The sequence below is a fragment of the Ahaetulla prasina genome, chromosome 10 (assembly GCF_028640845.1).
Source record: "Ahaetulla prasina isolate Xishuangbanna chromosome 10, ASM2864084v1, whole genome shotgun sequence".
In the NCBI taxonomy this organism is placed as follows: Eukaryota; Metazoa; Chordata; class Lepidosauria; order Squamata; family Colubridae; genus Ahaetulla; species Ahaetulla prasina.
The window spans coordinates 19,180,704-19,194,351 of record NC_080548.1 but is presented as its reverse complement, the minus strand read 5'-3'; the positions used below and the strand labels follow the sequence as shown (position 1 = coordinate 19,194,351).

The window sequence follows — 13,648 nt, the reverse complement described above, 5'->3', positions numbered from 1 at the left end:
TTTCACAACAAGTCTTGCCTTACTGCAGGAGTCTGCAGACTTGGCTCTTTTAAGACTTGCGGACTTCAACTTCAAGTTGAAGTCCACAAGTCTTAAAAGAGCCAAGTTTGCAGACTCCTGCCTTAGTGTATCATATAGTGGAAGACAATCAAAAGTCATGGTCATTTCCAAACATGTATTTTATTTTATTTTTTCAAACATTGCCTTGAAAGATCAATAAAAGAAAAAAAACAACAACATACTGCCCCAGAGATGGTGGGAAGGGAAGATTGGCATCTCCTGTGGAACCCTGTTTCCTATTATGGACTTCTCTCTCTCTTCTTCACCTCTCAAAGTTGGTGGAACAAGCAACTTTGCTCATAAGGCATTTCTAGTGGCTGATGCAGAGCTTGCCCCAAAGTAGGGCCAAAGGACACAAGTCAATGTTTAAACCATCTGCTACATGGACCTTCTTGCAAAAGTGTTCATGAAAGCCACAGCGAACCAACAACAGACCTCCAAAGGATAACATTTTGGTGGCACTTGTCTTCGGTTGAAAATGCTTTATTTCACTGACTTCTTAATAAAAAGGAAGGGGGGAGCACCATGGAATTTGTAATACTGATAAATATGTACACTGTTATTAATATGAATAATGCTTATCTCTATATACAAAGATCTCTGTACACATTTATAGACAGGATGAGCATTTTGGAGGAAGGTGAAGAGTCGATGCTTTTGAGAGCACTTTGGATTTTATTTTATGTTTTTTGTTTTTTTTAAACGCTTGCCCTTGTTGAGGGAGAAAACAAAAACCACTTTTGGAAAAATTTAAATGTCCTGCAAAACGAACCTGATTGACTTTTGAACTTTTCCTTAAGAATGAAAGAAACATTGAGTTTTCACACCGCAGTGGACCAAAGGATACCGCTTAGGGAAATACAAGGCGACTGGATGACGAGATACAGCAACTGATTCATCGAAAATGAAGGCATTTGACGTTTATATTCACAGACAAAATCAGCTCCATGTTCACTCATCCCTGGAAATTGCATTTTCACAGGTTTTACAGAATCACCTGACCGATCAGCTGGTCACTGCTCCAATTAAATCGATTTCTTTCATCAGTGATAATTTATGAATGAAGCAACTCAACAAGTTACTTAAAGAAGTCTTCCTCTATCCCATTATTAGCACAGAGTCAATACAAATAGACAAACTTTTATTTCCGTTTCATTCCAATTTCACATTGTTTTTGTTTTTTTTAAATTTAGGATCCTATTCCACATATGCACTGATTTGCAGGGCTTGTCATTAAAAAAAAAAATCTTCTCAAAATATGTACTTAAATACACATTTCTTTTCAAAATAGATTTAAAATGTACATTTTCTTTTCAAAATACACATTTAAATTTCATAAACAGCGTTGCAACATTTGGTGAAAGGTGATAGCTAACAGAAAAGCCGAGCTCTGCTTTTTATACAATATTTGAAGAAGGGCAGTTCGACTCCTTTTCATACAGGAATTTGGACAGATCAATTCCGTTAAAATGGAATAAGAAGAGGTCAGAAAATCTTAAAACATTGTGGCCATGATTAGTTGTTCTCTTAAGATGGAAACACAACTGCATTCTTTAGCTGTATATCTGTTGCCAAGTTGTTCCTTCCTCAGGAAAGAAATCTACCCGATAATGCTGCTTCTACCTATTCATCCGCATAGCATAAATGGGTGAGCGCACCATTCCTATGTGCAGCCATTATTCCAGGGATCGCAAATAAGACTTGTGGCCTTCAATTCCCAGAATTCCCCAGCCAGCATGGCTGGCTCAGGAATTCTGGGAATGGAAGGCCACGGGTTTTAAAATTACAAGGTTGGAGACCCCTGCGTTATACTCTAGGGCAGGTGTGTTGAGTTGGAATTTGCAAACAATCTCACATTTAAGATGGAGTTTTTCCCCATTTGATATTATAACATCTGGATTACAGTGCATCTTCAAATCACTTTGAGTCAGAGATGATCACCTAGCAGTCCCTTTTCCTGTGCAAGTACGGCAACATTCTCAAAAAAAATGTCTATTCATTCCCTCCTTCAATCCTTTAATGGTCTTTGAAACCAAACATTCTTGAGAAATCTCATAGGAACCCTCGTGGCGCAGTGGTTAGAATGCAGTACTGCAGGCAAATATTTCCCTTCAAACTGCCCCCATCTGGAATTCGATTCAAGGTTGACCCAGCCTTCCATGCTTCCAAGGTTGCTAAAATGAGGGCCCAGATTGTTGGAGGGCAATATGTTGACATTGTAAACTGCCCAGGGAATGCCTTAAAACATTAAGGAACGGTATATAAATCTAAGTGTTATTGTTATTGCTATATCCCTCAGGAAATTTCTTCCCAAATCTGCTTCCTTGTCATACAGCCTCATTGGAGGTGATGCTGATCTGTGCTTTGTAAAGTAGCCATTCATAGAATTGAAGTTTATCTGTCATATCTTTTATAGCCGTGATGGCGAACCTATGACACGCGTGCTCGAAGTGGCATCGCCTGTTCCTCTTCCGGGGTTTCTGGCGCATGTGCACGCATACCGATCAGCTAGTCTTTTTGCCTGCAGCAGTGCCAGAAAACTAGAAGATCTTCTAGCCGGTCTTCCGTTTTCCTGCATGAGCATGCGTGCCGGCTAGCTGATCATCGCGTGTACACGCATACCAGAAACCCGGAAGAGTAGCTGGCTGAAACCGGAAGTCCAGTAGCTGAAATCAGAAGTTGATTTTCGGGGGCGTGCGTATGCACCCTGGGCAGCTCCTCTTCCGGGTTGCGGCCCAGACGCACACACGCGGACTCCCTTTTTAGCACTTGGTGCCGAAAAGGTTCACCATCGCTGTTTTATAGTCTACAATTTATTCTTCGTTATTGGGGAGGCATCTAAATGCAGCATAAGTCCCCCTTTTTTTCCTCTTGATCTCGCTTCTTCTTCTTCTTGTTGTTGTTTTTCCCCTTCAGGCTAAATGTAAGCAATTCTTTCAACTATTCCTCACAGGACTTTTCAAAAAAAAACAAAAAAACCCTCCTTCATTCTGGTGAACATCGTCTCCATTTGGTCAATGCCTGTCTTAAAATGTGTTGACCAGGCTCTGCATTATTTATCTGGTGTTATTTCCATATCCCAAACTCTCTCATCTCTTGTACTCTGGACAGTTTCCAAACAGGAAAACTCTGGTTTGTGACTACATTCATAGAGGATCTCACTCTCCCTTCTTATACACATCTATCATTTTCAATCGAGGGACTGGCATTCTAATAGGTACGCTTAAATCTTTGAAATATGTTTTTTTCCCCCTAAAGTGCAAGAAAGCTAGAGCATAATGGATATAATCCATACAGAGTGTGCATATGCATGCAGATGGCAGCTGCTTTCTTAAAAGAGGTATTTTCCTGATAATAGCCGAAGAAACAAGAACGGTGCCTTGCAAAGTGATATTACTCATATTCTTTAAAACAAAGTGTGCGTTTCCCTTTGAGAACTATTTCCTCCTCTATGCAGAATTGTTCATTTCAAGGCAGCAGGTCAAACAAATATATCCATAGACCCATCTCATTCCCAATCAATCCTCATATCATTACTTGTCTAAATCTGGTGACATCCATCAGGAAAACTTTCCAATGGAATTATCAACTGGACCATAAATAATTCCTTTGTGGACGTTCCTATTTAGGAAAATGCAACAGAGGATGTGGGAACCCTTACATCTTGCCATCATGGGCTATGCTGGCCGGGGATAATGGGAAATGGTGTCCAATAATGTATATAAGGGAGAACCACAAGTTCCTCCATCTTTTATATTGGAACCTATAGAACAGTTTTGATTTGAACAGCTAAAGAGATCTCCTGTCCTCATCCCAACAGCCTCTCCATGGTAAAAGAAGGGTGTGTAGAAAAGATGGATTTGAGGACTGGAACATTTTCCCCGAGACTTCTGGTTAAGCCACAAGGGAAGACGTGACTTATTTAGAAGCTCTTACAGTATGTACTTTTGAGTCAGGAAATGTAAGCTCTGGTAACACCTCTCAAAATAGCAGCTCAGGTGATGCGATAATGAAAGCAACAGATTCCGTGTTCAAAAACTGATATCTTGCCCATGGAATAATGTCAGTATTCTGAGTAGGAACAGTAACGTAAAAAGGAGCTTTTAAAATAGACTCACAAGTGAAATAAGCGCCTCTCTTTCTGTGTTGGACCATATCCTGTTTGTAAAGTTAAGTACTTCTACAGTGTAGATCAGTTCTTGCACAATAGACAAGTTGATCGTTAAGACTATTTAGTTGGTTATTTCATTGGTGTTTTTTTTTTAAAAAAAGTGCCTTTCAAAGGCGAAAAGATTTATACCAGCTGAAGAGAAACCAGAGTATGTTTGACCCTACAGACTAGATGCCTCTGCTGTTGTCAGATAGCTGCCAATCTCATTGGCACCATTTCTGTACAGCAAAATTTTGTAGTTTTGACCTCTCGCCTGAATATTTACACCAATTAACCCTAGTGATGGCCAAATCAATAGCACAAGAGAGAATCGGGGACACTGATGATCAAAATGATACCAGTGGTGCTCTTTATTGCCAAATGTGAGACAGACACCAGTCTTCTACTGCAGGGTATTTATACAACCTAAGCAAAGCTAAAGTTTTCCCCTGCCCAGTTGTATCTGACTGTAGGGGGCAGTGCTCATCCCCATTTCTTAGCCAAGGGAGCCAGTGTTGTCTGAAAACCATTTCCATGGTCATATGGCCAGCGTGACTATAAGCTGAGATGTAGAGGGCACTCTTACCTTCTCACCAAAGTGGTGCCTATTTATCTACTCACATTTGCATGCTTTCGAACTGCTAGGTGGGGAGGAGCTGGGGAAGCAACAAGAGCTCGCCCTGTCGTGTGGCACTCGGGTCTCGAACGCAGGCTGTCAGTCTTCCAGCTGATAAACTCAGTGTCTTTAACTGCTGAGCCATCACACCCTTCTATATAATCTAACCCAAAGCAAATATAGATGGGCCTTTTCCAGAGCCTGCTTTGATGCCCTCCCATCAGCTCTACTGGTTAGGAAGATTTCATGGGAGTCCTTAAATCTGGAGAGACTTTGCCCCTGTGGATTCAAGGAGGGAGGAAAAACTCTCACCCACGATCTCATTCAGGGTGCTTTTTAATGAAACCCCAAGATATGCTCTGATTGCCCCAATCACTTCCAAATATGAGACCCACACTGATAAATTTTATGCTTATTATTTTTTAAGGGATGCTAACCACATACTTGCATTTCAGATGGCCAAATATCTTCACCAAGGTATACAACTGGGCAAAACTTTCAGTTAGATATGTCGGTTTATAGCCCTGTTGTTTCTTCCCCTTTCCTAATAATGAATTGTTATGTCAAACTATATATATATATTTATTGTAAAAGATGGTCAAAGATTGTATGAAAGATTAGAACTTTAAAAAAAAATATCTCACAGAATCCGAGAATCAGTCATTTCCAACTCTGACCATTTCCAGAGACAGTGAAACTACAGCTCCCAGCTCTTATAACCACTAGTCAGAATTTTAGGCAATGTAATGCAGGGGTGAAATCCAGCAGGTTCTGACCGGTTCTGGAGAACCGGTAGCGGAAATTTTGAGCAGTTCGGAGAACCAGCAAATATCATCTCTGGCTGGCCCCAGAGTGGGTGGGAAATTTTGCAATATCCTTCCCCCAGAAGTGGGGAGGTAATGGGGTTTTTGCAATATCCTTCCCCCTAGAGTGTGGTGGGAATGGGGATTTTGCAATATCCTTCCCCCTGGAGTGAGGTAGGAATGGGGATTTTGCAGTATCCTTCCTCCTGGAGTGGGGTAGGAATGGAGATTTTGCAGTATCCTTCCCCTGGAGTGGGTGGGAATGGATATTTTGCTATATCCTTCCCCCTGGAGTGGGGTAGGAATGGGGATTTTGCAGTATCCTTCCCCCTGGAGTGGGGTAGGAATGGAGATTTTGCAGTATCCTTCCCCTGGGGTGGGTGGGAATGGATATTTTGCGATATCCTTCCCCCAGAAGTGGGGATGGAATGGGGATTTTGCAATATCCTTCCCCCTAGAGTGGGATGGGAATGGGGATTTTGCAATATCCTTCCCCCTGGAGTGGGGTAGGAATGGGGATTTTGCAGTATCCTTCCCCCTGGAGTGGGGTAGGAATGGAGATTTTGCAGTATCCTTCCCCTGCCATGGTCACCAAGCCACGTCCACCAAACCACCCCCACAGAACCATTAGTAAAAAAAATTGGATTTCACCACTGCTGTAATGCCAACCTATCTGAAGGTTGGAAAGCTGGGGAATGTGATGCTCAAAATTGACTGGCTGTAGTGAACGTGTAATATGAAATAGACATTTCAAATATAACCATTCTTTAAACGTGGCCTCCCTTGCTCTATCACCTACAAATAGACACATATCTTGAAAATAAGCACCACACAAGTTATTCAGCTTCCATCGACCTGAAAAAGGTACTTTGCTTTTTTATAATAAAATTTATATAGATATAAAAACCCTTCGCCTTGTTTTCCTTTAGAGAATATGATACATGAGAATTGCATCAGGACCTGCCCCTTCAAATCTTTTAAAGGTATTAGCGTTAGCGTCAACCCCACCAAAAAAAAGGATTTCTCCAATTAGAAGAACATCCCATTACAGTGGCACCGCGGTATTCAATGTTAATTGGTTCTGGGAATTAGGATGGGTACTAAATAGTACAAGTGCTAAACAAATCAGGAGACTTACCACATGACCTTTGTTTTGGCTGGGAAAAACTTTCTGCCTATCCTCTTTTTTTTTTCTATGTCAGGGATCTTCCCAACATGGCTGACTTCCTGTCCACCCCCTGCAGCCATCCCCTTCTTCTTTTTGCAGTGTGCCAGATACCAAAGAATGAGTACCGGGACAACATTTTTGCTCCAAAATGCATCAAGTTAATCAAGGAGAGAATGTTGTGACCCACCAGCAGATCTGGCAGTGAGGAGGTTGGGGAGGAACGTGGGTCAGTCCTGGAGTCTGGGGAAGGCTCTGATGAGAGCTTTGCTTCAGAGGCAGAGAGGGGGCCAAGGCCGCAGGACAGTTATCAGCTGTCTTCAGACATCAGTGAGGCAGATGAACAGCTGGAGCCTGTTCCCAGTGTGCGCATGCACAGAGTTGCCAGATGAAGGGAACAGCTAAAGAACAAGGGTCGACTTGGGAGTAAGGCCATTGGTGGATGATGAATGGTCCCTCTCAGAGGGAATAAAAGAGGAGCAAAAGGGGAGTGGAGTTTGCAGGAAACGATTAGTTCATTCCTGCATTCTTGCCAAGTATTGCGGCATCTGAAAGATACCAGCCTGGCCACTCTCCAAGCCTGATAAAGGTTGGTAATTGTGAACTATCTTGAAAGACTGTGGGAGAAGAAAGACTTTGCTGGAGAGGAATTCACTGTAAATTAAATAAAAGGGGTTTATCGGGATGAGTCCTTGGCTTCGTGCTGCTGGGGAAGCCTAGGTCAGACCAAAGAAGCAACTTAGAAGTAAGGAGAAATTTCCTGACAGTTAGGACAATTAATCAGTGGAACAACTTGCCTCCAGAAGTTGTGAATGCTCCAACACTGGAGGTTTTTAAGAAGATGTTGGATAACCATTTGTCTGAAGTGGTGTAGGATTACCTACCTAAGCAGGGGGTTGGATTCGAAGACCTCCCAGGTCCCTTCCAACTCTGTAATTCCGTTCTGGTTGGTTCTGGGTACCAAATTTGATGAGTTTTGAAGCAGTTGAATACCGAGGTAGCACTGTATTGAGAACTTCCCAAGGGTTCAGTTAAAAGGGAAACTTCTAAGCCAAAGTTTCTCAACCTTGGCAATTTTAAGATATGTGGTCTTCAACTTCCAAGATATTTCCAAGTACTGTGTACCATTTAAAGTTCACCAATCATTGAAGCTAGGACTTCTTCTTTTCTTCTCTTATTTTCAGAATGAAAAATGTGACTTTCCACAAGCAGAATATTTCTCCAAGCTCCCATATTCTGTACTTATATGAAATTGTACTCCAGTGCGCATGGCATCTGTCTTTGCTTTAAACGCAAGACACTATACATTGCTAGTCCCATTAATCAATCTTCATCTTCACATTCGCATTCACAGGAAGAAAGAAAAGAAAAAGGACAGCCCTTCTGTTTCAGCCTCAGGTTCCCATCTGTTCTACCTTTCGATAATTCTAGTCTGCTCACTTACTTGAATCTGGCACAACTACATGTTATACCTGGACCTCTGGTGATTGTCTCTTAACTACTGTATTTTTTGGAGTATAAGATGCACCGGAGTATAAGACACAGCTTAGTTTTTGGGGAAGAAAACAGGAAAAAAATAACCTGCCTACCAGGTATTCATCTGGCTAAGCGTCCTTAGTCTGGTCAGCTTCAGCACATTAGTTTGCTAGTTTTTATCCCCTACTTGGGGATAAAAAAAACAGCTTCTAAAGCACAGCTGATCTTTGGAGAGAGAAGCAATGAGAAATGCAGGCGAACCACGGGGATTGCTTCACTCGGTAGGTAACACCTCGTTAGGGCTGGAAAAAAGCTTCTAAAGCACAGTTGAGAGTTGGAGGGAGCAGGCAAAGCACAGAGATTGCTTCATTCGCCAGCGCCTCGTTAGGGCTGAAAAAAGGCTTAGGAAAAGCTACATTCGGAGTATAAGACGCACCCAAATTTTCAGCCTCTTTTAGAAGGGAAAAAAGTGTGTCTTAATACTCCAAAAAATACAGTATATTGAACCAATTCCATTCTTATTTTTCCACACTGGCTTCATACACAGATGGCATCAAGTGATGAAACATGTAGTATCTGACGATGCTTGATTTACCTATGAATTACATACTTGCCTCTGACCTTGGGATCGGTAACAAAAGACATCACACACACATTACCATTGTGCTTAGCTACGAATATCTAGGATTGTCCTCTCAAACTTTCTTGGAGTACTTGAAAAATAATGTCTTAGGTCTCCTAAGAGGCACCATACCAGTTGGAAGCAAAATCTAGTCTCTTTTTTCCCCCTTTTTAATCAATTCTTGCTCTGTCACCTAAGACGTTTCTCAACTTAGCTCTTGCAAAGAACTTTCTGTCCAATCACCCATTTGGGATTACATTTATTAACACTTTATGTTATGATACACATTTGTCTTCCTTCTGAATGTTTCCATATCTCTTTATCTCTTTGCTCTACTCTATTTGGCTGCTACTTCCGGAGAAGGGTCATTTCACTTTCTCCAGAGTTCACTGCGGAGGAAAAAGCTTTAAATCCCCCCACTTATTTTCTCCTCCCCCACAAAAGGAAGGGACTGCATCCAAAATAGCACGTCTTACTGATGGCCATGGTCTTTCCTTTCTCTCCTTCCCAAAAAGTCTTGAAATGTGACATTTGGGCAAAAAAAATCCAGAACATACAAACTGGTAAAAGTAAAGGTTCCCCTCGCACATATGTGCTAGTCGTTCTGGACTCTAGAGGGTGGTGCTCATCTCCTTTTCAAAGCCGAAGAGCCAGCACTGTCCGAAGACATTTCCGTGGTCATGTGGCCAGCATGACTCAATGCCAAAGGCACACGGAACACTGCTATCTTCCTAGGTGGTCCCTATTTTTCTACTTGCATTTTTAACATGCTTTCGAACTGCTAGGTTGGCAGAAACTGGGACAAGTAACGGGAACTCACCCTGTTATGCGGCACTTGGGATTCGAACCGCTGAACTGCCAACCTTTCGATCAAGAAGCTCAGTATCTTAGCCACTGAGCCACCACATCCCCTTATCAAATTGGTAGATGCATGGAATAATGTAAGCTGCCATACCATTCCTAAAAGTTTCCGTTCATATTTATGCTTCTTTTTCACCCATTTTTCCCCCCCCAGAAGGAATGCATCATCTCTATATCTGTTCTGGGAACCAACGGATCTTCTTTCCCTTGGCTAATTCAATCAATATCCTGACCTAGAAGAATCGTCTTCCTTTACTGCATCTATCAACACAGTGACTAATGCTCTTTGTTGACAGGACTAAAAGTAATTTGAAAAAAAAGGGGAAAAAAAAGATTCATGGCCTGAAATCCAGAGGTTTCATGAGGAAGGGGATCAAAATCATGGGTGCCACCAGGCACCTGAAGCCGTCCCTTTTTTTAAATGTGTGTTTTATGCATCTTGTGCAGGGGTGGGGCTGCTGGGGGGTTCGCAGGAGTTCATGGGAATCTCTAGTTAAGATTCTGTGCAGTTCGGAGAACCCCCAAATCCCACTCCTGGCTGGCCCCGCCCACTCCGCCCCTCCCAGGAGTCCCCATGCGGCCCGTTTTGGATGCAGGTAAGTGTAGGGTGTGCACAGAGGCTTGAGGAGGGCGAAAAATGTGCCTCCCGGAAGTTCAGGAAGTCTGGAAATGAGCCCTTTTCCAACCTCCAGGGGGCCTCCAGAGCCTGGGGAGGCTGTTTTCACCCTCCCGGAGGCTCGAGGAAAGCCTCCGGAGCCCAGGGAGGCCAACCCCCATCATCCATCGTGGTGCAGGAGGCCGAGTAGGCCATGCCCACCATGGCCACGCCCACCCAGCAGCTGGGCAGAGAACCCCTTGCTAAAATTTTTGAAGCATACCCCAGATCTCGTGCACCAAAAAGGGGCAGGGCTTCAATCATTTGAATGACAACTGCCACTTCCATGCTGTTTACTCCCTCATTATGGCTCCAGCTGAAGACCATTCATTTACATCAGTGTGATGCATTTCATAAAGGATACAAAGGCACATTAACAACTCTGCTTTTTTTTTTTTTTGAAAAAACAACTTTCGCACATGCACTTGTCTGCCTCTTGTTGCCTGAAAATTGGAGAGTTTGGGCTTTTTAAGTGAAATGGCCAAACGTTTTGAATAGGCAGGTCCTCCACGTTTGGTAAAAATTTGCTAAGCCTATCTGGAGTGTCTGTGGCTCTTTAAATAAATGAATGGCGTACCTCACTTTTCATGCAGAGCACATCCCCTGCTCTAGTGCTATTCTGCATTAAAAACTCCTCTATTAATTATCTCAACAGAACCTTGCACCAAGAGTGGGAGATGTAGAAATAATCTGATTAGCTTGGCTGATGGAGCAAAAGAAAGAAATGAGATCCAAGGTCTTGGATTCTTATAAAAACATACCTGCCCATCCTTCATATTCTTATGCTGGCATCTTTCAACACTAACTCCTGTAAATTCTGACTCCAAGCCAAACTGCACAAAGGCAATATAAAGCTACCTATTCCAGCAAACCCAACCAGCTCACCCAATGTCTTCCCACCACATTAGTCATAAGTGCCGAAAACAGTTATTTGTCATTGCGTTTTCATTCCAAAACCGCCACCAGCATACACAGGAAAGTCTACACTTGACTCTAAAACAGAATTATCTGGATTGATAGTACCTTTCCTTACTCACTCATGCCCCTTTGCTTAATCATTCTTATGAACTGATCCTCTTCTGGCTTACAAGCTTGTTGGTGATCTATGAAGTCTGCATCTGTGCATGACTTCTTGTGGCAAAGTTGTTGAAGGGGTTGCACTATTGAGGAAGTTTTATGGTTAGGTACCCCTACCTGGAAAGATGCCTGACAGGGGCTGCAGGCTGCAGACATGCCATTATTCTGAAAATTTTCTGACAGTGAGAACAATTAATCAATGGAATAGCTTGCTCCTGGAGTTGTGGGTGCTCCATCACTGGACGTTTTCAAACAACCATTTGAGTGGGATGGTATAAGGTCTCCTGCCTTGAGCAGAGGGTTGGACTAGAAGACCTCCGAGGCCTCTTCCAATCCTAGATTCTATGGTCTAAGTAAGGCTCTTCCAAAGCTTGTTTGGAACAAAAACACCCCAGGTGTATATATGGTTACGGTGGTTATGAAGAATATCTGAACACCTCAATTTGAAAGAAAGATGCATTTGTGCTTTCTTTCCTCTTAAATGACTGGGGTTTGGTTTGGTTTTGTTTTTTTACAGCAGTTTTCCTGCCACATAGCAATTTACAAACTCTCTTTGGAGGCAGGCACTCATTTGGAGACAAGAAAGAGGTGGCTATAAAGAGAGAATGAAAGCTGTACAAGTCCAATGAGCGTTTGAGTCCCACGTTGCTTTCCCAAAGAATGACAACTGCAAGCTGATCTTTTCTGCCCAGAAAGCGTTTTAAGCTTTCAGAAGAAATCCCATCGCTTCTTCCAGTCTCCTGCGAACGGGTTGACAGAGGCTGGGTTTTGCTTGTTGTCTGCTGCTGTCTGTAGTGCTGGTTCTCTTTCCTACCGATGAGTCTTAGCGTCACAAAGAGACCCACCGGAAATGCCCATTCCGCATACTCCAGTATCCATATACATAGAAATGACACGCAGGTATCAAACTCATGGCTGGCATATGCACAACACTGTGTACATGGGTTGAGTTTGTATAGGCTCTGCTCTGCTGGCAACTGGAGAAGCAGGAGGAGGAGGAGGATAGGAACAAAAATGAAGGTAGAGAATGAACAACATAGTCCTTGTATCTTGCCTTTTTTTTCATTTTTATTCCATTGCATTGCTTTGGTTTTTTTCCTCTCTCTCTCTCACTCTAATTAAAAAAAAAAAGTCTGGGTGCAAAATGCAGGTTTGACCCAAACCCAATACAAACACTTGCCTTTGGGATGCTTGGACAAGATGCTATCTGGTCTCTAGTGAATCCAGATGTTCCAGGGCTATGTCATAGCAGAAGTGGTACTGTTCCTTTAAGGAAAGGGAAAACAAGAGAGTGAGTACATGCAAATTTTATCCTGCTAAAGTTAAGGTAGAAAGATGGACAAATATTTGCCTGGGTAGAAAATTAGAGATGAACCTTGGAAACTGAACAAAATGGGAGCGCAATACGATTTAATCTCAGGAAAATAAAGGGATATTTAAAAAGAAACTTGAACTGGCTTATCTCCAGTTCTCTTTGGTGTAACAGTGTAATATTCATCTTTGTGGCCAACAGAATAATGTTGGCTTCTTGCTGGTACTGCGGTTGGAGTTCTAGTCTTGTAATGGGACAATGTTAACATGTGCAGAGGATCCTCCTCATTAACCAATATTGGGGAGAGCCAGGTTATTTGGTATCATGGGGGAGAAATGGCTCTGATATGGGATTCCGGCTTGGAATACCCTTCCAGTTCAAGCCACAGGTTTGGAATACCCTTTCAGTGGAAGCCACATCAAGTTGGCATTATTTGACTTTGGGCACCTGATTTCTGCTCTCCTGCTGTTGTCCTATTATCTACAGGTAGTCTTTGACTTACAACCATTCATTTAGTGACCCTCTGTTGTTCAGTTGGCACTTGACAACTGGCATGTATTTAGAATGACTGCAGCATCCCAGGGTCATGTGATCACCATTTGCAACCTTCCCAGCTGGCTTCCAGCAAGCAAAAACAATGGGGGAATTTGGATTTGCTTAATGACTGCATAATTGACTTAATTGCAATAATTCATTTAACAACAACAACAACAACAACAAAACTGCAAAATTGGGAATGACTCACTTAACAACCAGCTTGCTTAACAATGGAAATCTGGGTCCCCATTGTGGTTGTAAGTCAATGATGTCCTATACAATCTGATTATGTTTTATTCTCTACTAGCTGCTCC

The 13,648-nt window shown here is 42.5% G+C and overlaps 1 protein-coding gene across 1 annotated transcript in view; it reads right to left on the bottom strand.

Annotated features, from left to right (window-relative positions):
* Positions 1–210: 210 nt before the first annotated feature.
* PTPRU (protein tyrosine phosphatase receptor type U) overlaps positions 211–13,648 on the bottom strand; it is a 168,735-nt gene continuing 155,297 nt past the window's right edge. Inside the window, exons 22-23 of the mRNA XM_058195155.1 lie at positions 12,666–12,751; positions 211–12,462 (exon numbers count right to left, since the gene is read on the bottom strand). Coding sequence (XP_058051138.1) covers positions 12,689–12,751 — 63 coding nt within the window. The 3' untranslated portion in view covers positions 211–12,462; positions 12,666–12,688. The remainder of the gene's footprint in view (positions 12,463–12,665; positions 12,752–13,648) is intronic.